Raw genomic sequence first — 26,874 nt, 5'->3', positions numbered from 1 at the left:
GGAGGATCGGGTCTGCTAACCCATGAATGTGTAGGGTGAATGCTGCCTTTTTGGGGAACTGGCAAGTACTTTACCCAAATGGATTAACTGATGGTATAATTTCGGTGACAAGCACGATTTCACCTAGCTAAGGAGCAGTGTTTGTAATTCCTGAGTCCTAAGGAGGTTGAGACAGGGAATAGACTCACCTGAGTGTGAGAAGGATGAGGGGAATGTTAAGGCTTAAATATAGCCTCATGGGTTGGGGCTAAGTCTTGACTCTTCTCTCGTCCAAATATGACAGACATCAAGATGTTCTGGTACTTTGCTTGGTGGAAATGTAGACTTTGAACACACACAATAACCTTTCCACTGGGCATTGAACCTGAGCCTTGAAGAAGGCAGAACCCTAGGGATTTGCAGGTTCACTGTTTCTAGAACATTTCTAGAACACATGTTCTCTGTCCCACCAAACTCCAGGCTGACAAAAGATGCCCTGGGGCTGCTTGCATGATGGTGGTAAAAATATGCCACCCCCCCACCGCCTACCACACTGCAACTAGTCTGCTGTGCCTTCATTGCATTCTTCATGTCCTTAAAGGACTTTTAAGAAGTATTATTTCTTAAAAATTTATAAACCAGTAATCAAAGCCAGTCTCTTTTTTATAGATTGTAGTCTTGGTCTTTATAGACCTCAAACTGCTCTGCGGTCCGGGAATGGGTTGATGGGTTATGCTATAAAGAGTACAGTCATGCCTGCTCTTCGTTTTTCCTCCATGGCACTCAAGTGGAACAGTGCTGGGAAGGCGGGGTGTGTGGAATGGGAACAGAAACTTGATCTAGTGCCCCCAGCTCCTTGGCCCATGAGTGTCATAAGGAGCTCCACACCAGGGAGAAGAGGGTTGAGTATGGAGGGGTCCTGTGGATGGGTAGCCTGGGTCTTTATTTCCGGTGGAAGGGGTGTCTGGGAGGGGTCATGTCAAGCCTCTACTTCTGATACCTGCCATGGTTCTCAGACATTAGTCAATACTAGATATAAACTACTGGATAAACTTTCAGTATGAGAGACACAGAGAGAGAGAGAGAAAGAGAGAGAGAGAGAGAGAGAGAGAGAGAGAGAGAGAGAGCCATAGAGGCAGGCTGCCAAGGGTTGGGACACTGACTGAAACCTAGTTATGAACAGCTTTGTAAGGGTCTATATCACAGTGATTCAATAATAAAACCTTTAAGAAATAAAATAAGTGGGCACTGGTGGAGGGACGGGTACTTGAGCTTTGTATAACTGAAACCCAAGCACAAAAATTTGTAAGTCTGCAACTGTACCTCATGGTGTTTCACTAATAAAAAATAAATAAATAAATAAATAAATAAAGTAAATAAAAATGCAAAAAAAAATTACTAACTATAACCCAGGGAGGATCTTCAAGGACCCTTCTTTGAAGACCTGGCAAAGACCTTTCCATGGTTCATGGGATCTGTGTTTGACAGCCAGCGGAGAACAAAAAGAACAGAAATAGTGATCTTTCTTTTGAAATACGGGTTTCTGACATGTACTGGAGACGCCAAATGGACTGTCCCTGTCACTTTTTAGGATAGAATTCTATTTCTTGGTTTGGCTCTCAAGACCCTTTGTAAAGCTTTAACTGTGTCATTATTGTAGGGGCCACACTCTGCAGTGCTCGGGGGCTGCCAGGGCACACACATGAGCAGTGCTCAGGTGAACCCAGGGCCTCGCACATGCCTTGCCTCATTCCCAGCCCTGCCTTGTCTCATGCTTTTCCAACATTACCTTCTGCCTGCCCTCCCGAGTGACTGGTTCCAGGAAGCTGTGTGACGTTAATCCTTCGTTTATGCCGGCTCTCTGCCTGACGTCCTCCAGTGCATGAATGCTTGTGAAACCCAGCTGTTCTTTGCCAGGCTGGCTGTCTCCCTTGGAAGGACTCCCCCTTGCTGGTGTCCACTACCCTTGTGCCTCACGCCAGCCTCCATTGTAGATGGTAAGTTCTCAAGGCCAGGCCTCCTCTGCACCTGTTTCATTTCTTCTAGGGTTTCCCCATGTATTTCCCAATTGATGTTTCAAGGATTTGAATAACTGAAGCTCTCTATAGAGTCTACAGTTCTCAAGGTACTTCCTAAGTTATGGAGTTGGCAAAACCCAATAGTTTTACCTTAAGTTTGCTTTGGGGGGTAAGGGGATTTGGAGGCCACACCCAGCAGTGCTCCGGACACTCTTGGCAGCATCCAGGGCATATGCAGTACCAGGGCTAGATCTAGAGTGCAAGGCAAGCGCCTTAATCCCTGTACCATCTCCCCAGCTTTTTCTTAAACTTTCTTTTAATGAGCCTGTGCTCTTTTATTCATTTATGTGTTGACATTTGAAATTTTTTTAAGTTCTACCCAAAATTCTACCTCTCCTAAGTAGATATTAATGTTTCCCTGTCCTTTACTTTTTTTTTTTAATTACCCCTGGCAGTGCTCAGGGGACCATATGGGATGCTGGGAATTGAACCCAGGTTGGCCAAGTGCAAGGCAAACATCCTACCCACTGTGCTATTGCTCCAGCCCCCTGTCCTTTGCTTTTAAAATAAAATCCTGACTCATTAAACTTTTCCTATGACTTTCTTAATGGGGATGAAATCCAGATTTTTTCCCCTTTCCATTTGTAGCCTTCACTGAGTAATTTTTGGTGCTGATTGTTGCACTGAAAACTGTTTCTTGGTGACCTTTTTTGCCTCAATGTCACAAATTGGAAGAAAGAGGGACCAAATGCCTGTTCTTCCTGCCAGGTGCTATTCTAGCTTTATTCTGTCTAAATATTTATTCTTCTTAGTTCTGTACTCATTTTGCAGATGAAACCTGAGATCAAAGAGCGTAGGACAGTAGGTGACAGAGTTGGCTCTGAATCCAAGTTTAATGTTATTGCCTCTTTCAAAGAGGCGATCTCTGTCCTAAAAGTAGGTCCAGCGCTCAGATGCCTTGTACTGTGTAATATTTACTTCTCCCCACACATCTGTAGGTTAGCAAAACTATCTTCATTCTATAGATGAGGGAAATTATTTTTAAGGTCAGGATTTTGACCTTAAGGCCATGGATTTTGGATCCATGATTGGGCTCCTGTGCCCCACTGTCCTCCCAGAACATTGTCCATCCCAGAATGATGCTGCAGGGGCTCAGAGGAAGACCCCGCCCCCCCGAGGATGCGGAAACTCCTTCCCCAAAGACTTCTTAATAAATAGATCGCTCTTGTTTTAAAAAAAAATTAGGATTCTTGGAAAAATAATCTGAGGAAATGAGAAAAAGCACTGCCTTTGTCAATGATAAAGCTTAAAAGCAGTAACTTGGAGTCACTGGTTTTCCATTTTTATGAAATAGAAAATGAGCGAGAAACACCAATACGCAGAATTAAGGGACATGGGACAGGAGCATGGAGGATAGAAGTGGTTACCAGCTCTGTCTTGCCTGTAACCGTGGCCAGACCGTAAGTGCATTGCCTGGCTGAGGCAAACTCGAGTCATTCTTAGAAATAAAAATTAGATACGTTAAATCCCGCAAGTCTGTTGAAAGAAGTTTTGGAAGCAAAATTTTAATTGGCAACTTTGACACATGGTGGTATAATTTTAGCCTTGATTGGCTATCTGAATCCTATCAAGTAATGTTCTCTGGTCTTTTCCTATGTTTAAATATTCCTGGTAAGCTACAGCTCTTTGTCAAGGCCATGAAGTTTTAATATTCTGTTTGTCTAGACATTTCCAGCTATCTTTAATAATGAGGAAGGCGTTTGAAGAAAATTTGAAGTTTTTATGACAAGAAATAATTTATCACAAGAAATTTCTGAGATAGAAAGTTTCTTGGTCCAAAATTCTGAAGGTAAATATTTATTATGAATTTTTAAATCTCCCTAGTTGACAAAGAACTGGGCCCTCCTGTATGGAGGAGGGCCATTATAGCTAATTGTAGAATTGGGACTGGAACTCAGGTCTTTTGATATCTGGGGTCACTCACTTTTCATCCCATAGATGCCATCCCAGACAATAATCAAGTCTACGCGTTCCAGTGGGAAGGGGCAGAGAGAGTACAGGGTTAAAGTACTTGCTTTTCACCTTGCCAACCCTGGCTTGATACCTAGCACTGCATATGCCCACACCCACCCCTCACACTGAGGACCACCAGGTGTGGCCCCAATTCCCCACCTTTCTCCAAATACAATCAAACAATGATATTTAAAAGTTCTGACTGGCCCACATCCAAAAGAACAAAAGCAACTGGTGTTGGCATGGATGTGGCGATAAAGGGACTGCTGACTGGTGGGAATGCCGACTGGTTCAGCCCTTTTGGAAAACAGTATGGATGAGTCTCCAAAAATTAGAAATTGAGCTCCCACTTGACTCAGCAACACCACTCCCGGGAATATATCCCGGCGAGGCAAAAAAGTATAGTCAGAGTAACATCTGCACTTGTTTGTTCATTGCAGCACTCTTTACAATAGCCAAAATCTGGAAAAAACCCGAGTGCCCGAGAACAGATGACTGGTTAAAGAAACTTTGGTACATCTACACAATGGAGTACTATGCAGCTGTTAGAAAAGATGAAGTCATGAAATTTACATACAAGTGGTACTACATGGAAAGTATCATGCTAAGCGAAATGAGTCAGAAAGAGAGGGACAGACATAGAAAGATTGCATTCATCTGGGGAATATAAAGGAACAAATTGGGAGACTAACACCCAAGAAAAGCTGAGATAAGTACCAGGAGGTTCACTCCATGGCTTGGAGGCCAGCTGCTGAGGGAGAAGGCAGCTCAGATAGAGAGGGGAGCACCAAGTAAAGGGTGTTGGAGACCGAACATGATAGCTGCTCAATGCCTCTTTTGCAAACCACAGCACCCAAAAGAAGAGAGAGAACAAAAGGGAATGCCCTGCCACAGGAGTGGGGTGGGATGGGGGGTATGGGGGATGGGAGGGATCCTGGGAACATTGGAAGTGGGGAATGGGCACCGGTGGAGGGATGGGTACTCAATCATTGTATAACTGAAACCCAAGCACAAAAATTTGTAAGTCTTACAACTGTACCTCATGGTGTTTCACTAATAAAAATTAAAAAAAAAAATTTCTGGCAGAAGTGGCCAAGTAAGGTGAGAGCCAAGATAGTGAGGAGTATATAAGTATGTGTGAGAGACCCCCCCCTCCCCCACACCTAGGGCCTGAAAGTGCAGAGCGTGGAGCTCCATTCCCAGTCAGCAAGGATGTTTATCACCAAACACTTGGTAATTACAGGCTATACTCCCCCCCCCCCACCCCCGGAATAACAGGATTAAGTCCGTGGGTCACTTCCTTATTGCTACCTTATTTTATTTTGGACTTTGGGCCACGCTCTGTGGTGCTCGGGGATCACTCATGGCAGGATTTAAGGTATCACATGGGGTGCTGGGCTCAGCTGCATGCAAAGCAAGTGCCCTACCCACATGTCCCTGACCTCTCGGTTAACTTTCCCCTATCGGTTCACTTTTTGTTCTCCTCCAAACTGCCCTAAAAACTTAGGAGAACTCTCACCTGTAGCGATGTTTCACGCTGACACATTAAGGGTTTCCCGCCAACACCAGGGCTTTTCTGACAAACTGAAGCAAGGGTTCCTCCACCCAAGTGAGGCAGGTCAGAACTACCCAAGTCAGTCAGGCCTGAACCTCAGTTTAGATATCTAGGATTGTGAACTTGCATATTTATAGTCCCTAAACTTATGCGTTTTGCTTGGGGTCCATACCTGACTGCACTCAGGACTCACTTCTAGCAGGCTCAGGGGACCATATGGGGTACTGGGGATCAAGCCTGAGTCAGCTGTGTGTAAGGCAAGTGCCCTATACCAGCTGTACTATTGCTCTGGCCCCTAAACTTAGGGATTTTTAATGCAGTGAGTCTGAGTTCACCTCCCATCTTTGACTTCTTTATGGTCCTCAGCTAATATTCTTGGCCCTCCTTAGTCAGATACTCCCAGTAGAAGAAAGGCACTGTCCATCCTTTTGATAATGAGAGTGAGGATACCGCTGAGGGGGTTGCAGGCAGTGGAAGAATAACCAATCACCCTCTGCCTCCAGAAGACCATGACGCGAAACCAGAGCCAATCCCTTTTTGTCACCCAACAGCTGATGGCTGCTATGGAAATAAGCAGCTTATGGAAATAAAACTGGTGGCTTTCCCCACATACTTCTAAAATGGACACATATTAATTATAACTTTAATATAACAAATGTTATTAAAAGCAGCAATTCAAAACCATAAATCTTTTTGAAGGTGCACAAGGTTATAAGGTCAGTTGGCAGTAATACAGCTATGATCTGGTACGAATGAAATGCCAGGGTGCAAAGTCTGGTTGACCTTGCCAGGCCTTAGGCTTCCTTCCCAAGTACAGAGCCCCTACAGAGCCCGGCTGTGACCAACTCTCCCAGCCACTGTGATGCTCGCGGGCTGGAAGCCAGATGGGACCCCTCTGCTGGGCTGGGGGCCAGCTTCTCAGTTCCCTTTCCCACTAACCCCGGTTGGGGTCTCTGAAGTGGCAGCAGCTAGGGGCTGAGAATGGGGGAAGAGGGTACAGGAGTAAACCGAGCCCAGTCCCAGCCAGTCCCTGCCAGGAAGCAGAGGCAATGGGTGGGCTGCAAACAGGTGAAGGTCCCATTGGAAAGGCACTGTGGGAAATGAGATCGGAGGCAAGTGGGGTGCCTGGATTACCCCAGAGACCCTGTGTGCTTTCAGGTGGAGGGGGGAGCCAACCTAGTCCTACAAAACCCAGCTCCTCAGGCCTGCTGTTGTCACCCCCTCTGCATTGGCACCTCGGCTGGTGGCTGGCAGCTTGCACAACCAGCAAAGCAAGAGGCCAGAGCAGCAGTTGACAAGACTGGTCCCTGGGTGCTGTAGTGGCTCACCGCCTGCAGCTAAGGCACTTCTTCCCCTGTCCAATCAAGTGAGGCAGTCTCTAACATCCCTGCCTCTCTGGAAGCAGCAAAATGAGGGTGCGCCCCCCCTCCCATTTTTGGTTTCCTTTCAGATGGGTACATGCGTTGAGTACCAGTCAGTTCAAGAAGTTCTATCCCTACTACCAGGGATAAAGGCTTCCCTTTGAGGGGGCAGAATGAGAAAATGATGCCACCCTATTGCAAAAGAAAAAATCGTCAACTTGAGGACAGGGTCGGGGATTAGAAAGAGGGTTGGAGCCCACCGCTCCTCTCTGGCGGGTCCAGGTTGGTCTGTGGACTGCAAGAAGGGGACGGGAGGTGGATTTTTTTCACAGTTGCAGCACGAGGAAGAGGAGGGCCAGGGAAGAGCAAGAGCCACAGTGGGGAGAATGTGAGGCACATGTGAGGGGGGAATGGGAGGTGGGGGAGATGCACACTGCACACTGGAGGGAAGGACACATGCAGAGAAGCTTATGTGTGACCGAGTGTGCATGGGTCACTGTGTCGGGTCTGGGGACGGGAGACAGAAGAAACAGGCTTAGTCCAACAGCTTCCTTTCCTCTCACCTCCTCTCCCTGCCCTCCCCTTTGCAAGGCCAGCTCAGTTTCATGTCCACTAGGGCATGTAGCTAGAAAGAAAAGCTGCAGCCCTGGAAGCCAGTACCCGAAGCCTTCACCCTGAGCTGGAGGGAGAGAAGCCCCTTCACTCCTCAGATCCCGAAGGGCTCTCATGGGTGCATCCTTGTCTCCACCAGCACTGGTTAAGGCTCCCGGCATGACTGGCTGCCCGTGGGCCGGGTGCACGTGACCCCTGGGGGAGGCCAGCCACGCACAGAGAAGGGTAGAAACCGTCCTGCAGAGAGGGAGAAGCAAAGAGGCACCGGGCGAGGGACAAGGGCAGAGACAAGATTCAGGTCTCAGGAAAGTCAGGGGAGCAGAGAATGATGGAAGGGGACAGGCTGGGTGGGGGACATAAGAAGAGCCTGTGTGTGGGCTGGAACCTTGGAGGCACAAAGGATGGAGGGGAGGGCGAGGCACTGGCTTCCTGGAGGGCAAGCGGGCAGGCAAGACGGGCCTTTGGGCATCTGTAGCTCAGTCTTGCTTCCCCTCCCCTCCCCCTCCTTTGGTTTGGGGGGGGGCTAGTCAGTAAGGGGTGGTTCCTTCCCACTCCACCAGGTACTGGACCTTGCCCTCCGGGGTGACCCTCCGGGCCAGCACCTGGTACTTCTCCCCACAGGCCAACCGCCCCGCTGCCCCGAAGTAGTTGGTGATAGACGACTTGAGGTGGGACAGGGATGAGTCATCCTCGCTGATGCTTTCGAACGTGTGGCTGTCGATGCCTTCATCTGGCCGCTCAGGGCCTGAAGCCCCTTCAGCGCTGCTGTCCGAGGGGCAGCGTCCACCCAACTCTGCCGCGCGCCGCTTTGCCCGCAGTGGCACGTACGCTTTGGCCGCCAGCTTCCTTTTTCGGCTGCCCACGGTTCGTCTACATCAGGAGGGAAGAGCCGGGGGGAAATCAGCTGGAATAATCCTAACCCGTGCCTGTCCCGGCCCAGCCTAGGTTCTCTCAGTACACCAGCGAGAAAGGGCAGAGGGGGGCTGGAGCGATAGCACAGCGGGTAGGGCGTTTGCCTTACACACGGCCGACCCGGGTTCAATTCCCAGCATCCCATATGGCCATATGAGCACCACCAGGAGTAATTCCTGAGTGCAGAGCCAGGAGCAGGTGTAACCCTCTGCATTGCCGGGTGTGACCCAAAAAGCAAAAAAAAAAAAAAAAAAAAAAAAAAAGAGAGAGAGAGAGAGAGAGAGAGAGAGAAAGGACAGAGCCAGATTTCAGCAGGTTCTGCATTGCCCTGCGGCTCCCTTCTCTGCCTCCAGGTGGTGCAATGGAGACCTTGGTTGTCATGCCCAGTCATCACCGGAACTCACGTGCAGCTATAAATCTGACACAGTGTCTTGTACCCCTACACAGACAGACAGCACACATGCACACAAACGGACGAAAGATGGCAGCAGCAATGGTAGAATTAGAAGCACAGAAGAGGCAGCCATTCATTCACAGAAGTTTAGAAATAGGAACCAAGAACCAAAAAAATGAAAAGGATAATAAATATTTTTTAAATGAAGGAGCAAGGAAAAAAAAAAGGAAAAAAACCCACAAAAAATGAAAAGGAAATGGAAACATGATAGCACTAACAGTTGTCTGGAGAGGAATAGTCCAAGACTTTCAACTTCACTTTTGTAGGACCAGCTACCAGCAGTGAGACAGATCCCAGGATTGCGAGGCCCTCTCCCTGCAGTCTCCTTCCATGGGCTTTCCAAATGACTGCTTTCTTTTCCTTGGAGGTCTGGTAGGCACCAGGTTCAGAGAGCCCAGAACCCAGGGAAGGGGGGCTCACAGTCTGAGGGGCACAGACATGGGAAAGCTAGCATGCTCAGGCACGTTGGCTCTGGAACTGGCGAAAGGAGTGAGAGGAATCCCTGTGCCCAGCCACCAACTCAAGGCGAGACGGTCAAGGTCCCCCAAATCACAACTGCATGCCAGGCCTATGAGCCCAAGACCTGGGGCACAGAATGAGTTGCTGGTCCCAGCCATGGAAGGGGGTGGGGCCGTGGGGCCGATTCAGAGCATCCATCATGCTGGAGATCTCACCTGGAATCGTAGGAGAGGCTGGTGGAGGCGGAGCCGGAGGTGCTGGCTGCATCCGTGGAGTCCACGTCGGAGAAGAAGGTCTGGCCTGAGCTGGCACTGAGGGAGGACAGGGTGAGCCTGCCGCTGTCCCTTAGAACCCCCATGGCATCTCGTCCCTCACGCACATCCCTCATCCAAGCAGAGACCGACCTTCCCGCTGCTTGGCTTCCTGTCCCTGCACCTGCCCATTTTCTTCCCATCCAGCCTTCAAAGTCCCAGGAGCCAGAACCTCCCTGGCCAGAGAGCACCCCTCAGGCCGAGCACATGGTTAGTGGGGGGCAGCTTTGGATTGCATCCTGGCACCACAGGGTCCCCCGAGCACAGCCCAAAAATAATCAGCCAAAGACCCGCCTGGGGGCTGATGCTAGATGCCACTGGAAGCCCTTGTTCCTCTCTCTATACCCCAGAAAGGCAGGAAAGGTCTCTTATTTTCTTAGTTACAGAAATTCCAGGGAGAATGAGTCAGGACGCTGGCAGGAATGGGGCTTAGGGATAACCACTGCCAACCAACTGGTGTCAGGCGTGGGGTAGAGATAGGCAGAGGAATCCAGGATGGGTCCCCCACATTGGGATGATCCTGAGGTGGGTATCAGCCATGCCCTCCACCTATCGCCTCACCTGCTGGGCTCCACCCTGGCCTCCGAGCATTAAGGGTCTCTCCTGGCACCCCACAGCTCCCTCTTCATTTTTTAAAATTTTCTTTTTTGGGTTACACCCAGCGATGCTCAGGGATCACTCCTGGCTCTGCACTCAGGAATTTCTCCTGGTGGTGCTTGGGGGGGACCCTATGGGATGCCGGGGATTGAACCCGGGTCAGTCGCATGCAAGGTAAACGCCCTACCCGCTGTACTATCGCTCCGGTCCCACACAGCTACCTCTTTAAACTCTGGATTTCATCCAGCGTGAAGTCAAAAATGCTGGCCAGATGGTGGTTGGTGCTCCAGGCTGAGGTAAAGTCACTCTGTGGACACAGGAAGGAGCAGAGATGGGGGTTCAGGGAGCATCAAAGCCACAAGCCCCCTCACTCTTTTCTAGCTTTTCTTTTCCAGGGACAGGCCCATCACATCTCTGTCCCCTCCCAGTCCTGACCATGAGCAGAGTTCCTGCCTTAAAGTCTCTGTCGAACCCTCCCACTTCCATCCTCCACTGCCTCCACGGCAGAACATGGACAAAAGCCTCTGAGCACCTCTTGGGCAGTGGCGACCAGGGTCTGGGAATGGAGTGGGGTCAGGAGCGTGCACTCAGGACCCTGCAGTCTCAGGCGTGACCTTGCCCTCTCTGATCCAGTTTCCCTACCCGTTGAGGGGTTGGGGAGGTTATCACCTAACCTGGCCCTCCTCCCTCTTGAGGGGTCTTGGGAGAACTTGGAGTGATAAAGAAGTGGCCTTGCAGTGTCTGGCTTTTCCTAACTTCCCCTTTCAGGGCCGTGGGGGCGACCCTGGGCTGGGGGGGACTGACCCTGGTGTGATTGCACAGAGAAAGAAAACAAGAAACTAACACTGGGAATAGCATCTTCCAGCAAGAACTTTGATCTTCTTCTATAGACTCGCCTTTTCTGCTGCGGGAATTCCTGAAGCAACAAACTGTGGAGACAGAAAAGGGAGAGAGGGGGGCCCAGTCGGAGACTGAAGGCCTGGGGAAGGGGTGTAGGCTGAAGTTTCAGCAGTGGGGTGGGGGGCGGGGGGGAAAGGGAGGGAAGCATGGTGGGTAGAGACAGTGTCCACCTGGGAATATCCAACTAGAGACACCTGGGGTGGGTTGGGGGGGGGGGGCTCAGCTCAGCCAGGATGGCTAGGGATGGGGGGGGGGGCCTTCCACAGTGACTTCTTTCTTCGCCTGAGCCCTAACTCAGCCAAAGCAGGTCACTTGATACGACTTTTTTCTCCACAAGGCAGCAAGGGGCTGTGCTGGGAGGAATCCGGGGTGCGGGCTCCAGTCCCCCTGAGCCCCAATGGCTCACAGGGCGCCCCAGATGCAGCTAGCTGTGTGGCTCATCCTGGCTCGCTCAACCCCAGGCTAGGGCCGGGTGCCGAGTCCCTGAGCACTGACCCAGGCTTGCTCTTTCCTCTCTTCCTCAGCTCCGAGGCGGCGGCACGGCTGTCAGGGGGCAGCAGGCCCTTGTCAGGCAGCAGCTTCCCCGGAGGGTTGGGGGGCACACGGATACGCAGGCGGAAGATGCATTTCTTCTTCTTGATCTCTTTGCCGCAGAGGAACCTGGGGACCGGGCGGGAGGGAAAAGCTTGAGGGCAGGGGAGTGGAGCCCTGACACCAGCGCTGGACCCAGAGCCCTTCATGCCTACAGGATCAGGGGTCCCAGGATGGCCCAGCACCCCAGGGGCTCCCACTCCCTGCTGTTCCTCTCCCTTCTCTGTCCCAACCACCTTCCTGTAGGAAGTTGCCTCCAGCACTCAGGGGACACCTACAAGACCCATCTACACACTTTATGCTCTGCTCTCTCCTCCGAAGCGGAAAATACCTCCAGGTACTTCTACTGCAGATGTGACTGGGGCATAACCCTTCCCCAGGGGAAAGTCCTGGCGTAGGACAGTTTTTCCTGTGCTGGACAACTGTGTACGCTGGGGCTGGCTCCCAAGCCCAAAGGTGGTTGCGGAGAGTGGAATGTTGTGTGTGTGATGTGAAGCAGTTTCAAGAAATCAGGGACAAGTCTGATCCCTCCCCACAGTCTCTGAGACCTCCCAGACTGGCACAGGGTAGTGGTTGATGGAAAGGGGGGAGCAGGATATCCAGGGCTCAGCAGGGTGACCCCCAAAACAAGGAATCAAAGGGGGCAGATGTGAGCAGAGTCAGGGAGGGAGACTTGAAATCATTCCCTGGGCGGCCGGTGAGGGCCCTTCTTGGTGCCCTGGACTGAGGAAAACTCAGAGATTTTGGGTGGGAAGACACAGGAAGCTCTCTTAGTGCCTGGTTAGAGCACCAGGGCCCTCAGAGATCAGGGATGCAGTGTAGCCCCCAGGAGAGCTGAGCCCGGTACCCGAGCAAGTCAAGGCTGCTGTGAGCGGGGCAGGTGCTCAGGATCTCGACAGATGGGCTTGGGTGTAGAATCAGCCAAAAGATGGACAGGGGACCTTAGCATGAGCCTCTGGACAGGACGCAGCCAACACGTGTGGGGGTCGGGGCCCTCGGTTCCCCATGCACGAACGCACGCACGCACGCACCGGCTCTTGTAACTGTTCAGAGCGTTGAGGAGATGCGGTCCTCGGTCCGTCATAGGGGTGCTGGTGAGCTGGGGGGGGCAGACCAGAAGCAATCAGAGCTGGGCACCAGGTGCCCGGGGGCTTCAGCTCCCCTCCTCCCACCCTGATGCTGCCAAATCATTCCCCAACTTGAGACAAGACTTCACCCATCTGAGCGCATCTCCCCACATGTAGGGAGGGAGAGTAACTGTCCCAGGGCTGGGTGAAGCCTGGGCCTTTGACCCAGCAAGTCACCCATCCTGTGGACAGAACAGGAAGCTTCAACACAGCTGGGTGGTAAAACAATGTCCACTACAGCCCTGATCCTAGAGATGGCTGAACGGGGAGACGTGAGAAAGGGACAGCCAGTAAGGACAGGATGGCAGGGCGCACAGCAGCCCCTGACGAATGTTGGGGAGGGGCGGGGAGGTGCTTGGATAGGGGAGGCGGGCCAGGGGTGTGTGAGACCCGGGGTCCCCTAGCCCAGCCTGTTGTCCCCCACCACGACCAAGTTACTTACTGGAAACTCCTTAAAAAATAGGTATGGAGGGATGATTTTAAGTCATAGCTACAGTCTCATCTAGCCACGTGGGGAAAGTATCAACAAGGGAGGGCTGGAGGAAACGCATCTGTAATGCGGGAGAAGGGGCGATTTTCAAAGGCTCTCTAAGATTTCTTAGTGCTTTAAACTTTAAAATGTATGTAAAATATATGTAATATATATGATCTATTTAATTTTGAAAGGCAGAAAAAGGGTGGAGTGATAGCACAGTGGGTAGGGTGTTTGCCTTGCATGTGGCCGACCTGGGTTTGATTCCTCTGTTCCTCTTGGAGGGCCCGGCAAGCTACCAAGAGTATCCCGCCCGCACGGCAGAGGCTGGCAAGTTCCCTGTGGCGTATTTGATATGCCAAAAACATTAACAAGTCTCACAATGGAGACATTACTGGTGCCCGCTCAAGCAAACTGATGAACAACGGGAGGACAGTGTTATAGTATTAGTTACAGCACTCACAGACATCCCAGATTCAATCCCTAGCACCCCATATGGTCCCTGGGGTACACTAGGAATGGTTTATTTTGGGGGTAGGGGAGAGGATGGCATTACCCTTGGCAATGCTCAGGGGTGACTCCTGGTTCTGCATTCAGAAATGATTACTGGGGACCATACGAGAGGCTGGGAATCAAACCTGACTTGACCATGTGCAGGGCAAACACTCTACCTGCTGTGCTATTACTCTGGGCTCAGGAGTGATTTCCGAGTGCAGAGCCAGGTGTGCCCCCCCTCAAAAAAATAAATAAAACAAACAAACAAACAAAAAACCAAACTGGGTCTTAGTACTTTGCGCCTCCAGAACTGTAAGAAAACTCAAAAAAAAAAATGCTAGCATTATATGTTCTAGGCTTGCATGTGTCTTTTACAAGTCATCAAATTATGTGAAAACTTTTGCAAAGCACAAAGGTTACCTCTCTTTCAAGTTCCTATTCTCCTCTAAGAAAGACAGGGGGCAGTCAGTGGAGAAAATCACTATGCATGTGGTAGAAGATTCTTGGGGTATTATTAAGAACAAAGGGATACAGCCCACCGTGAAAGGAGTCAGAGATCCTCGCTCCAGGCCAGATTCTGGTCCCAGGGTGAGCCCACCAGCTGCAAATCATCCTCCATCTCTGAGGTGGAGGGGCTGTTCCCACGTGACTCCCGGGCCCCAGAACCCACTTCTGCTATTCAGAGTCTGAACAGCAGAGGGCAGGCCCCACCTCCCTTTCCCTGGAGTCAGGTAATCTGCTGGGGTGAGGTCAAACATCTGCACAGACTAGATCCCAGCCTGTAGCTGAGTCCACGGACAGGACAGGAAGTCTCACGTAAGACAGACTCTGACACAGGTGCTCAAAGGCCTCGGACGTTTCGTTCCCTGCTAGCAGCACTCACGGACAGCCTGGTGCCATGGAGAACGAATTCTCTGATGAACCCCAGCCCTACATGGTGCGACCCTCAGCTGCCCCCCTCTCTGGCCCTTATTCCTGCTGTGCGAGGGCTCGGCCCTCCAGTGCCCGTGGCCCTGCATACCTTGCCAAGCTGCAGGAGCTCCCAGTGGTGGTTGACAAAGGCCAGGATCTCCTCAAAGTCAAAGTACTTCTTCTTGCTCTGCACCCCCAGGTTGTAGAGGGCCAGGTGAACCACATCCACCCTGGGCAAGGGGGGTAAGGGGGCAAGGGGTGGGGCCCAGGTGAGGTGGCAGCCCGCCCCCCAGGGCCCAGAGACGGAACTCTTCCCAGAGCGCGGGAGGGGGAGTTATGGGGGATCCAGAGGGGGAACCAAGCCCAGGCTCTCACCAGCGCAGCGGCAGCCTCTCGATGTACTCTGGGCCCTGGATACACACGGAGCAGAAGAACAGGTAGAACCTGGGGGAGGGTAGAGAGGGCACCTGTGGTGGGAGGGGCTCGGTGTGCACCCCACCCCACCCCTCATTCCACATCTTCCTTTCCAGATTCAGTACTGGTTCCTTAGGGGGCTCCTGATCCAGGGACCAAGAACTACTAGACCTTCTTCCCCAAACCCCTAGGCTCACTCTCTCTGCCTTAACTGTCACTGCTTGGCTTATGGCTGAGTTTAGGGGCAACTGCTATGGTCACCCTCACACAATCCTTCCACCAAGATTCACTCCACTGATTAGAAGCTGGATCATGTCATTCATTTCCAATGGCTCCATGACAGTCCCGGAAGTCCCAGAAAGGGGTAGGACCAGCCTGTCACTCCTCCTCCCTCCCCCCCCCCCCGCTCTCCCTGCCCAGATGGGGGCTCAGGAAAGGAAAGCGTTTTGTCTAAGGTCCTCCCCACAAGTCAGTGGCAACTAAGGAAGTGCCCAGCTTCCCCACCCTGAGCCACTCCCTCACCCCCACTGACAGGTACCCATCATGAGACCCTCCAGGACTGGCCATCAGAAGGAGATGCCTCCCACACAGGCCCCAGTGCCCTTGACCCACCCCTAAGGCTGAGCCAGCCCAGAGGGGCACCTACCGATCTCCAAACATCATGGGCTCATTGAGGCACTGGGTGCAGGCTTCATGGAACCACTGTCTGCAGTGGTGACACTGTAGCATCCGCAGGTACCACCTGGAGAGCCAGAGGAAGCAGGGTCAGCCGGAACCAACAGACTTGTCCATCACAGAGCACAGGGGCCTGGGGGTAGCGCTGGGGTCAGGGGACTAGAGAACTAGGCTGCCTCATGGGAATCTCCCCATCTGGTTCAAGACAGGTTGGGTTTCCCATTTTACAGGTTAATCAAAGGGTTAAAAGGCTTGCTCCAGGTCACACAGGAGGCAGCAGTAGTGGATGGTGATTCAAATCCTGCCCTGGCTGGTTGGTATTAGTCTACAGTCTTCTACCATGCCACCCTGAGGTGCCCAGCTCTGGCCTGACCACTTCTCTAATGACACTGCTGGGGCCCACTTCCCTGGGAGAATTCATGGGACTGGAAACCCACCCAACTGCGGGGAGCACTACACTCCTGGGTTTACTGCAGCTATTTCAGACCCTTTCACTGAACGCGAGGAAGAAAAAAAGGTGTCTCTTTGCCTCTGTTAAGGAAATCTGTTAACTCTGGATGCATTATCAGGGTTGGTGCCCAGAGAAGGCACAGATTCAAGTGTGGGTTTGTGGGCTAGCTCCAGAAAGCCTTCATCTTTTTGGGCAGTAAACTGTTTTATGGGGTGGAGGCATTAACCCCACTGAAGAGATGAAGTAGGTAATATGACTTGCCCAAGTCACGGAGCCATGATGAAAGTTCAGCTTCCACACCTCCAGCTCTTGTCAACAGAACGAACGCAGAGCTGAGATTCATAATGTCAAGGTACCTTGCTGACTGGGCTTTCCCTCTGGAGGCCTTGCCATTATCTCAAGGGCAGATTCCATCCCTCAGGGCCATACAGGGGCCAAGCCCAGAGAGAAGCAAGCTGACTCCTGTCCCACAGCCAGCCCAAGGATTACCTCCACAGCCCCACTCCAGCCTGAGCATGCACATCTAGAAAAGGACAACCTGCCTCCTAACCCCCATGCACTACTGAGCACATCAGTAACAGCTCACATCAGAGCACTTCTAGGTACCAGGCACAGTGGGAACTTTCATGCAAATCCAGGCTCTGCTCACAATCCCTATCCACCGGGCAACTATGACTGTGGTTCAGGGACCACAGAGTTGTAGGACCCCCATAAAACATCCCAGGGTTGCCTGGAGAGATGGTACAGCAGGCCACTGCCTCCCAGGTGGCCCTGCCTGGAGCGACTGGAGTGAGCTCTGAGCGCAGCCGGCTCTGACCAAACCAAACCCTACAAACAAAAATTCCTATTCTAAAGCCCCCACTGCTGGAGGGCTTCATCCCAGCGGGCGATCAAGTCCTATTTACATAGCACCAGCAGCGGACACGCTTCCCCGAAGCCCCGCCCCAGAGGACCGCAGAGCACCGCCCAACCCAATGCGCTAATTGTCCTCTCCTGGCCCCGCCCCCAGCAGGCCCCGCCCCCCCGCCTTACTCTCCGGGCCCGCCGCAGTAGCAGTAGCATTGCTGCTGGTTGGTGCGGTGGGGCGAATCCCACTCGAGCTCCTCGGGCTGGTAGGACAGCACCATCTTCACAGCCTGCAGCGTTCTGGCGATGGCACCCTTCTTCAGCGCGCCTCCTTTCTGCGGGGAGATGAGGCCCAATCACCGGGGAGGTGCAGGGGGAGTGGCAGGGCCCCAGCTATTAGCACGGGCATCAAGGACAGGCCCGCAGGGCTCCCCAGACTGTTCAAAGCAGTGCAGAGACACCCCGGGAGTTTCTCAAGGCCAGGTTCATTTCTCTACCCCAGAGGGATCTCTCCACTCCTAAGGTAAGGCACAATGCAGTAAATAAGCAATCAGAGTGAGCACTTCTGTGCCTTTGAAGTGCTATTTATTAGTTTTCTATAGCACAGCAGGTAGGGCATTTGCCTTGCACGTGGCCAACCTGGCCAACCCAGGTTCGATTCCTTCGCTCTTCTCAGAGAGCTGGCGAGCTATCGAAAGTATCTCGCCTGCACAGCAAAGCCTGACAAGCTACCCGTGACTTATTCGATATGCCAAACACAGTAACAAGTGCCACAATGGAGATGTTACTAGGCCGACTCAAGCAAAATCGATGAACAACGGGAGGAGGACAGTGACAGTGACTCCTGACACCAAACCCATATCCATTTCACAATGGAGAGTGTAGATTCCAGGAGGCCAAGAAACTTTCCCAAAGACACACACCGCTGGGAAGGGGCAGTGGCACCAGCGGCTCCTGTGATGGGGTCAGCCCCGAGCCTGCTGAGTTTCTGGAGGGGGAGACGCAGGGCCCGGAAGGCCGAGGGCTCACCCGCACAGCCAGCGCGAAGATGCAGCGTCGGCAGAACCAAGGCGTGAGCAGGGGCCTGTCAGAACTGCTGGCTATGGGGATGTGGCACTGCTGGTGGTAACCTGTGGCGAAGGAGGAGGGGGTGAGTGTCCACCAGGAGGCAGAGACCCCAGGTGAAAGGGCTGGGATCCCAGGAGCCTTGTGCTTGACAAGCAAGCCTGGGCCCTAGTCAAGGAGACAGCAAACACCAAGGTCTGTTTCTGGCCTAGGTGCCCCGTGTCCCACCCATCCTCTCCACCCAGGGGGGCTCCCGACTCTATACTTTGCCTGGCTTCCCAGGAGTCCCAGCTTTCCCTCCAGATGACCTTCCTGGGAGCTCCAATGTCATGGAAGGGGGCAGCAGGGACACGGGGGCCCTCAGGTGGGACTTGTCATGCTCACCCAGGCCACACTTCCCACAGATGAGGATCTCATTCAGGGGCCCTGAGGTCTTCCCCAGACAGATGTTACACTTGGGCTCTTCGCCTGGAACACCAGCTGAAAGAGAGTGTCCGTTGGGTCAGGACCAGCTGGCAGAGTTCTCAAGTCCCCTTCCAGGCCGGGCACCTGGCTCTGGGCCTTGAGTCGCGAACTCCAACCACTCCGAGGTGCCGACTGATGGTCAATGCTCTGTTCTAAAGACAGGCAGAACGAAGCTCAAAGAGACGGATGGGGTCCCTTGCTCAACCACAAGGCAGGCCAAGGTGGGAGCTAAGTTTGTGGCTGCTTGTTTTAAAAAAATGAACTTAAAATTTTAATATGGGAGGGGCTGGAGCGATAGCACAGCGGGTAGGGCATTTCTTTGCCTTGCATGCAGCCAACCCGGGTTCAATTCCCAGCATCCCATATGGTCCCCTGAGCACCACCAGGAGTAACCCCCATGCATCGCCAGGTGTGACCCAAAAAGAAAAAAATTTTTTTTTAAATATGGAATACAGAATGTACTCTAGGACTTTCCTGTTCTCATCAACAATTATGAACTCACAGGCAGTCTTGTTCAGACTAGATTCCCACTCACTTCCCCCTCCTGTGTGACTTTGAATCCCATCCCAGACACTCATTTTCCATTCCTATTTCAAAAGCTATTCTGAAAAACTCAAGATCTCTCTTTCAGGAACAGAACTAGGGTTACCTTCACTGTACCTAAAAAAAAAGTTTCTTCTCAACTGTCTCAAATAATGTCCTAACAACCCCCTAAGCAGTGCCAGAAGTGACCCCACACACATACATGGAGGCCCTCAGTCCCTGAGTACTGTCAGGTACAAATACTCCCCCTCCAAGAAGTCCTAACAACTAGATTTTAACTGCTTTTAATCTACACATTTTCTTAATTTTTCTTGGCATTTTTTTCCTTGGGAGAATATATAAGCCTATGTGTGTCAAAGGTTTGTGTGTGTAAATAAATATTTTATTATGTGTACTTCTCTTTCCCTGAGTAAACTGAGGTCTACTCATCAGTGTATCCAAGGATCTCATAGAGTGTCTGAAATACAAGTCATGATCGGTATGTGGAGCCATGATACAGGGAACAGGGCATTTTGCCATGCATGCCGCCAACCCACGTTCAATCTCTAGCACCACATATAGGCCCTTGAGCACTGCCTAGAGTGATCCCTGAGTGCAGAGCCAGATGTGCCCCCCCCAAAAAAAATAAAAAACAAACCCAAGACTTTTGCCATCAATGGCCAAGACCCAGAGACTATAAAACCCAGCTCTCGGAAGCGCGAAGCCGCGTGACATCTTATTATCTCATTCCTACTTTGGACAAACTGGTAGGCTACCGAATGTAACCTGCCCACAAAGCAGAGTCTGGCAAACTCCCCGTGGTGTACCCAATATGCCAAATACCAGTAACGATGGGTTTCATTCTCCTAACTCTGAAAGAGCCTTGAATATGGCACTTTTTAAAAAACCTCAGGGCTAGGACGAAGGAGACTTTACTGGGGCCTGCTAGAGGCAATCGACAAATAACAGGATGGTCATGGTCGTGATCATGATCGTGAAGACTTTTGCAGCTTGCAAGACAGACAGTCTCCTGACTCTTACTCCTGAGTATGGCCCCTGGCAGGTGCCCTCTGGCTTCCGAGACTGGTCAATGACTACACAGCCACTCCAGCTGCCACTTGCAGAGACTCCTGGGGGGAGCCGGTGAAGGGCAGATATGTGGCAGGGAGTGGGGTGCTTCCCAGGGGAGCACAGTGGCCCTTCATGGCTGACATGCAGAGGGGCTCTGCTCAACTGCTAAGGGGACTCTTGGGCCCTAGCTGGCTCTTTAGTACCTCAGTCACAGGGGAAGAAACCTAGGAGAGGGGTGGCTTTGGATCCCCAACCAATTTAGACCCCAACCAAGCCAAGTCGATCTGTCTGCAGGAGCTGTCACAGCCTGGGACCTCTGAACTCTTGGTTCTTATAAGATGTTGCTTTTGAGGAAAGCCAGGGATAAAAAGGGGTGCAGGGGGAGTGTAAGCAAATAAAGGCAGAAAAAAAGTGGGATACTAGGTGTGCTCACTCAGGTGTGGGATAAAAAAGAAAGAAAGTGGGTTGGAGCAATAGTACAGCGGGTAGTGCGTTTGCCTTGCGGCCAATACACAAGGCTGACCCAGGTTTGATCCCCCAGCATCCCATAGGGTCCTCTGAGCATTGCCAGGAGTAATTCCTGAGTAATTCCTGCAAAGCCAGGAGTAACCCCTGTGCATCGCCAGGTGTGACCCAAAAAGCCAAAAAAAAAAAAAAGACACAAGAGAACTGACAAACCCAAAACAAATCCTTGGATCCTGACCACATAACGGAGATTATGATGGATGGGATGGGAGGAAGGGATGCAAACTGATCCTACTGGAGGGACGTGGGCACTTGGGTGGAAACTGACCTGGTAACATACATGTGAATTGTATTATTGAATCATATGCAGCATTTTGAACCAAGGTTAGCTCAATAACAGGGAGGGAAGAGAGGAAAGGAAACAGGAAGGCAAGAAAGAAAGGGAAGGGATAATCTGGAAATTTTTATTAAGTGGTGGATTCTGTGCTCTCTCCACATCGGGACTTTTAACAATCTCCTACGGGGAGAAATTTCTCCATAATCTGGAGCGATTTGGGTCTGGAGAGATAGTACAGCAGGGCAGGCATTTGCCTTACACGCAGCAGACCCAGGTTCAATCTCTGGCACCCCATATGAAACTATATGCACAGTCAGATGTGGTCCCTAAAAAACAAACCCAAAAATCTACCGGGAGAAACTGCCTCCCGTAACTCCAGAGCTCAGCTGGGCAGCTGATCATCAGCTCTGGCAGGCTTGGGGTTCTCTGGGTAAGGTTAGGAGCCAGGAATAAGAATAGAAAAAGGGGTAAAAAATGGAGCTAAGAGAAGAGAGAGGCCCTGCAGGTTGGGGGCTATGGGTTTGGGGACTGAAATCTTCGGGATACTCACCATGCTGTATGTCCTTCCACAGGACCCAATATTTGGAATTATCTTCAAAAGTCACAAGGCAGCTCTGCTTAGAACTGCTGACCTAAAGTACAGAGAGGAGCGGGGGGGTGGGGGGAGGAACCCGCTTGAGAGAAGGCTGCAGAGAGGACCTATTTCTCTCCCCCACCCCCACCCCAAAGCACCCAGTGACTGACTTCAGGGGCTAGGATATGACATTGGGGAATGCCGGGGACAGAAGTGGCCAGCAGCTACGTAGAGCTTCTCCAGCCTGATTTAGTTCTGTCTCGTAGGTTTGCAAAGCGTTTTTTTTGTAAGAAGAACTGGTTAGAGGACACTGGGCCTGAGGCAGCTGACAGAGAGGCTCTAGCTTCTGCCTTGTTCAGCGTCTGAGCGTTCAGGACAAGGGACTGCCCCAGAAATGCCCCTTCCTCCACAACTGGCCAGAGAGGAAGCAGAATGGCAGGACCTGGGTACAAGAAGGGGATGGGGGGGGCGGGCGGACGGTTTACCCTCTTAATCTTCCCAAGGTAATACAAGCCATCCGTCCACCGGCACAGCACATACTGGCCCTCCGTCAGCTTGGACATTAGGTCTTTGAAGTTGTTCTTGGCTTTGGCCAAGGTGCCCTTGTTTGGGAGATGGTTGGCAGCACCATAGGAATCCCGACTCCCTGGGTCCAGAGCTCGATTCTCCATTGGCTTCCACAGATGCTGGAGACGAAAAGGAGCAGGATTTTACTCAGAGCACCCCGCTGGCCAAGGCCAGCCAGGGAAAGAGGTGTCCTTTCTGCATCCAGCGCTAGTGTGTCACATGTCCTGTTTCTAAATCCACACAACCACTCGGAGGAGGAGGGAGGCTGGCTTTGTTGTTCCCATTTTACAGAAGGGAAACCAGGCCAGGGGAAGTGCACAGGGGGTGGGTCAAAGTTGCTAATCAAGTGAGCTGACTCCGGTCTCCAGTCTCCGGCTCCTTCTACCATACAGCATTCTACAGAGTCAATTTCTCCACCAACCACACTCCAGCCCAGGCGGCCTGAACTAAGAAGCCCAAGGCTTTTATTCCATAAGCAAACATAAGTCCCCCCGTTCCCGATTCTGTAAATTAAGCTATTCTCCAGCAAAGCTGCTAAATGTGTGGGTTTTTTTTCCCTTTTTCGGTCACACCAGGCGATGCACAGGAGTGACTCCTGGCTCGCACTCAGGAATTACTCCTGGTGGTTCTCGGGGACTATATGGGTGCTGGGAATCGAACCCACGTCAGCTGTGTTCAAGGCAAACACCCTACCCACTCTACTATCAATCCAGCCCCAAACGTGGGTTTTGCCTTGTTTTTTAACACCCTCTGTCCCCACTGCCCTAAGGTGAGCCCAGAGAAAACTCACCTACACAGGAAATCTCCCGAATAGCTTGTGAACTGGTATAAACTTGGCAATCTGTTTCTTCTGTAATCCCCCTTTCTGTTCTCAATTAAGGGACGATTTAATGGAAACCATTTCTGGGACATTTAAACTTGCTCATGCTTTGACAGAGATGCGAATTCTCTCTAGCACCTAAGTCATCCCCAAGCCTAGGTCTGTGGCTAGCCTATAAAGTGCAAGGGTCTCTTCCTCTCTTCCCAGGCCACGACTGGGGGTTCCCTTGGACACATCCCCACCACCACCACCACCACCTCACACTTCTCCCACCAGGAATTTGCCACAGCTGGCCAGCCTTAAGCAGACTTTCAGCTACCAGTACTCTTCTTCACGTTCTACAAACCCTTCTGGGTTCAGATGAGTTCAAATGTGAGGTCTGTGCCCTTCATTCAACATCTGTTTCCTGAGTATTCACCAATGCTAGGCACCCGGGGGCGGGCAACGGTCTCACCTGCGCCCACTCCCTGCCTTCTAGCCTCCTTCCAGATTCTCCTATGGGGCCAATCGACACCTTCTGAAAACTCCTTTTCCCTGGCATGTGGCAGCCTCCGAGGGCGACTCCCTCCCCTCACGGGGCTCCCCTGGCTCCATGTCCCTCCATCCACTCTCCAACAACTGGTTCTATTGCCCTTGCCCCGCCGCGGGTCCGCTCCTCTGCCCAGCGGCCGGGCACCTGGCGCTCCTGAGCATGTGCGGTCAGGGCGAGCGCGAGTGCGTGCGCGCTGGGGCAGCGGGTGTTGGACGGATCTCACAGCGGCGTGTCGGCGGGCAGGGAAAGGAAATACGTGTGTGTGCATGTCAGGGGCCAGGGGCAGGCGGAGCGGCGCTGGGGACTTGGCAGGGCCGCGCTCCCCGCCCCTTCCTCTCCTTTCTCCCGGGCAGGGCGCACAGACACGGGACACGGTAGGCAGTGCCAAGTCAGGCCTTCTTCTCCCTGCCACCTGGCCTCCCCCCCAGCCCCCTCCCGGGGCGGCGCTGCCAAGCCCCTGCCCGCCGAGCCCTGGGGCCCCTGCTGCAGCAGGTTCACAAACTGACACTTCCTCCCCCGCAGCGCCGGAGCGCGCGGCTCTCCCCGCTCCCCCACTGCACACCCCACTCGGGCGGGCGGGGACCTGCGGGGGGCGGTCACCCCCTCCTCCCCACCCGCGTCTCCATCATCCCGGAGCGGGCCCCCGCGGGCTGTGATTGGCTGATTCAAACCCATCTGCAAAGAAATGCCTGTTTGCGGGTTCCCGTCGGCGTCCAGTTCAAATCCGCGGCACTCGAAGAGGCGCGGGGCCGGGCGGGGGCAGGAAGCGAGGATGATTCATGCGCGGGGGCCTCTCCGCTCCCGCGGCGGCCGTTGGTTTTTTTTTTAAAAAACGGGTGTTCAAGGAGAGGAGGGGAATAAAAAAAATAATAAATCCTGGCAGAAGCAATCCCCTGCGGACTCCAACGCCAAACGCGCCCCCCCCACCCCACCTCTGTCTCATTCCGGGCCGCAGCCCGTCTTCGGACGTGAGCGCAATCCCCAACGCCGCGTCGGGGGTCCCCACGCGCCCCCCGAAGAGAGAAAGTGGAGACTTGCGGCAAGGAGAACGACGACCTGTCACCCCCATCCCTCACCGGCCCGGGGCCCCAGGCAGGGCTCCGAGAGCCCCGCGGACCCCGTTCTCCCTGCAGACCCCCAGGCGCGCGACTCCCCGGGGCTCCAGCCCCCTCCCCGCCCGCAGGCGCCGCCAAAATTCGGGGAGGGGGCACTTCGGGAAAGAAAAGGTGGGAGTGCTCAGGGTGCGGAGAGCTCGGTGCGGGGGAGGCCCCCCGAGGCCCGGCCACTTACCGCGAGGCTGCGCGCCGGCCGGTCCCCCCGGGAGTCTGGCCACCGGGCGCATGGGGCGGCGGAGGCGGCTGAGCTCGGCCCGCGGCTGCCCGGCCGAGTGTCCGCCCGTGGGGCCGGGGTCGGGGTCTCGGCGCGGGCGGGGCGGGGCGGGGGCGCCGCGGGGAGGAGGGGGGAGGCGGAGGGAGGGGCCGGGGCGCTCAGGAAGGGGCCCCCGGGGCGCGGGGCGCCATCTTTTTCACGTTTTCCCGCGAATTATTGACGTCCCGCTTATGTAATTAAGCCGGGGCCGCGCCGGCCTTGCCATTGGAGCCCGCGGCCGCGGAGCCCCGCGCCGCGCCCGCCCCCGCGCCGCCGCCGCCGCCGCCGGCCGCGCCGCCCCCGCCGCCGCGCAGCGCCCGCCGCCCCGCGCGGACCCGGGAGCACCCCGGATGGGGTGCGCTGGGCCTTGCGGCACCCAACCCAGCGGGCGCCCGGCGCGGGCACGACCCGGAGTGTGTGCACAGCGCACTGGTGGCGCGGAGACCCCCTTGTCCCCACTCCACCCCATCCCCCGTCTGCCCCGCAAGCGGAGATGGGATGCTCCAGAACAGATGGTCCAGTGACAGCTGCGCGGGAGAGACCCCCCCCCAGTGGGAGCGGGCACCCCACAGTCCGCGCGGACGACGACCCCCCGAGTGGCGCCACAAGAACCCGCGCAGCGACGGCGAGGGGCACGCAGAGTGCGCGGAAGCTCGGCACACAGACTCGATCACAAATACACGCCACCCGCCCCTAAAATTTAGTAGTAAGTGGCACTCAGCGAAAGACCATCTGCGGAGAGTCCTGGGAAGAGCTTAGCCAGGCGGTGGGCGCGGCTGCAGGTCTCTGGCATCTGTCCAGGGAAAAAAAAGCAGCCGCGTCCGAGTTGAGAGTCACTGTTACCAGTGGAGCAAGTGGGGTGATTGGAGAACATATGCCAACAACCCCGGTCCCTTATCCCTCCTATCCCCTTTGCAGATATTCCCAGGAGGCTGGGAGGAGTGAGTGTGGCCAGGGGACCACTGTCCCCATATCCCCACCCTGTCTGTCCAGCCGGCTGGACCTACCGTTAGGTCAGTCTAGGTGTTAGCTGTTGTTATAGGTTGGAGACCCCAAGTTTGTATCCCAGTAACTCTTGAATCTGGTCTAAATAGCATTCTTGGGACGGTTCAGGCATAGGGAGGAGAAGCGTACTTGGTTGAACTCTGCCCAGGAGTGACATTCAGATTGAGCCCAGGGTGGGATTAGAGTAGCTGGGGCGGGATAGAGAGGCAGATGTTAACCCCTGCACGGAGAGCTCACGAACAGGGCGCTTTGCTGTGGGAATCCGGAGTTCAAGTTCCGGGCAGCCTGGACTCCTGCTGCACTAGTCAAAGGGGACACTTGTAGCACAGGTTAATATCAGGCGGAGGGATGTGAAAATAGCATCGTGAAGCAGGTGCATTTGTAACTAAAAAAAGATGAATGCAAAGTTGTTACAACACTACAAACCGAGGACGCTCTAACTGCCACTGGAAAGGGCTAGGGTCACCACGGGCAAGGCTGGGGGTCATGTTCCAGGTACCGGAAACTGTAGGAGGTAACTTTGAAAGCGAGGTGGTGCAGAGTTCAAGACGCTGGATTTGAGTTTCAGCCTGCAGTCGAGTCAGGGGCACTGGCAAGGTCAGAGCTGGGGTTTGGGGGAAGCGCTGGGGGCGGGGGGAGGGAGCGCAGAAGCAGAGAAGAGCAGGGAATTGAGGTTTCTTGGGGAGCAGACCGTGGGAGGTTGCAAGCCAGGAGAGACCTAGAGAAAGATGAGCATTCCAATTTGAAACGCAAACAGGTTAAGGGTAGCCACAAACAATTCACAAAAGAGAAACCATAAGTAGCCAAAAATAGGAAAAGAAGTTGAACCTCCCTGGTCCCGGGTAGATGCAAATGAAAGGCCCAGTGAGTCATTTAGACAGTCTCAAAATGGGAGGAGGGCCCGTGGATTGAAACCAGAGCTTGAAAAC

General features: G+C 53.4%; 1 protein-coding gene across 2 annotated transcripts; it reads right to left on the bottom strand.

The window, feature by feature from the left end:
• Window positions 1-8,014: 8,014 nt before the first annotated feature.
• PHF19 (PHD finger protein 19) lies at window positions 8,015-25,105 on the bottom strand. Of its 2 annotated transcripts, XM_056138638.1 has the most exons (15): window positions 24,863-25,105; window positions 22,139-22,339; window positions 21,630-21,711; window positions 18,604-18,699; window positions 18,184-18,284; window positions 17,341-17,489; window positions 15,829-15,924; window positions 15,144-15,212; window positions 14,878-14,998; window positions 12,794-12,861; window positions 11,667-11,831; window positions 11,116-11,200; window positions 10,493-10,578; window positions 9,579-9,674; window positions 8,018-8,408 (listed from the first exon to the last, which is right to left on the bottom strand). In XM_056138638.1, the coding sequence occupies exons 2-15, from the start codon at window positions 22,322-22,324 to the stop codon at window positions 8,066-8,068; spliced, it is 1,743 nt and encodes a 580-aa protein (XP_055994613.1). In that variant the 5' UTR covers window positions 22,325-22,339; window positions 24,863-25,105; the 3' UTR covers window positions 8,018-8,065. The 2 variants fall into 2 exon arrangements, with proteins under 2 accessions (XP_055994614.1, XP_055994613.1); XM_056138639.1 differs by lacking the exons at window positions 18,184-18,284; window positions 18,604-18,699; window positions 24,863-25,105 and having other exon boundaries at window positions 8,015-8,408; window positions 22,139-22,173.
• Between the last annotated feature and the right edge of the window lie 1,769 nt (window positions 25,106-26,874).

The sequence above is a fragment of the Sorex fumeus genome, unplaced genomic scaffold (genome assembly GCF_029834395.1).
Source record: "Sorex fumeus unplaced genomic scaffold, SorFum_2.1 ptg000129l, whole genome shotgun sequence".
Lineage (NCBI taxonomy): Eukaryota > Metazoa > Chordata > Mammalia > Eulipotyphla > Soricidae > Sorex > Sorex fumeus.
The sequence above is the reverse complement of the archived record's forward strand: the minus strand, read 5'-3'. Positions and strand labels throughout refer to the sequence as shown.

What these genes read in the sequence shown, in the direction of transcription:
- PHF19 (XM_056138638.1), bottom strand. Translation starts at nt 22,324, where the DNA reads ATGGAGAATCGAGCTCTGGACCCAGGGAGTCGGGATTCCTATGGTGCT. An exon ending in ACCTTGGGAAGATTAAGAGG is followed by an intron (nt 21,712 to 22,138) that starts GTAAACCGTCCG and finishes TCTGTACTTTAG; the next exon opens with GTCAGCAGTTCTAAGCAGAG. An exon ending in AGCCTCTCCTACGATTCCAG is followed by an intron (nt 8,409 to 9,578) that starts GTGAGATCTCCA and finishes CTCCTGATGTAG; the next exon opens with ACGAACCGTGGGCAGCCGAA.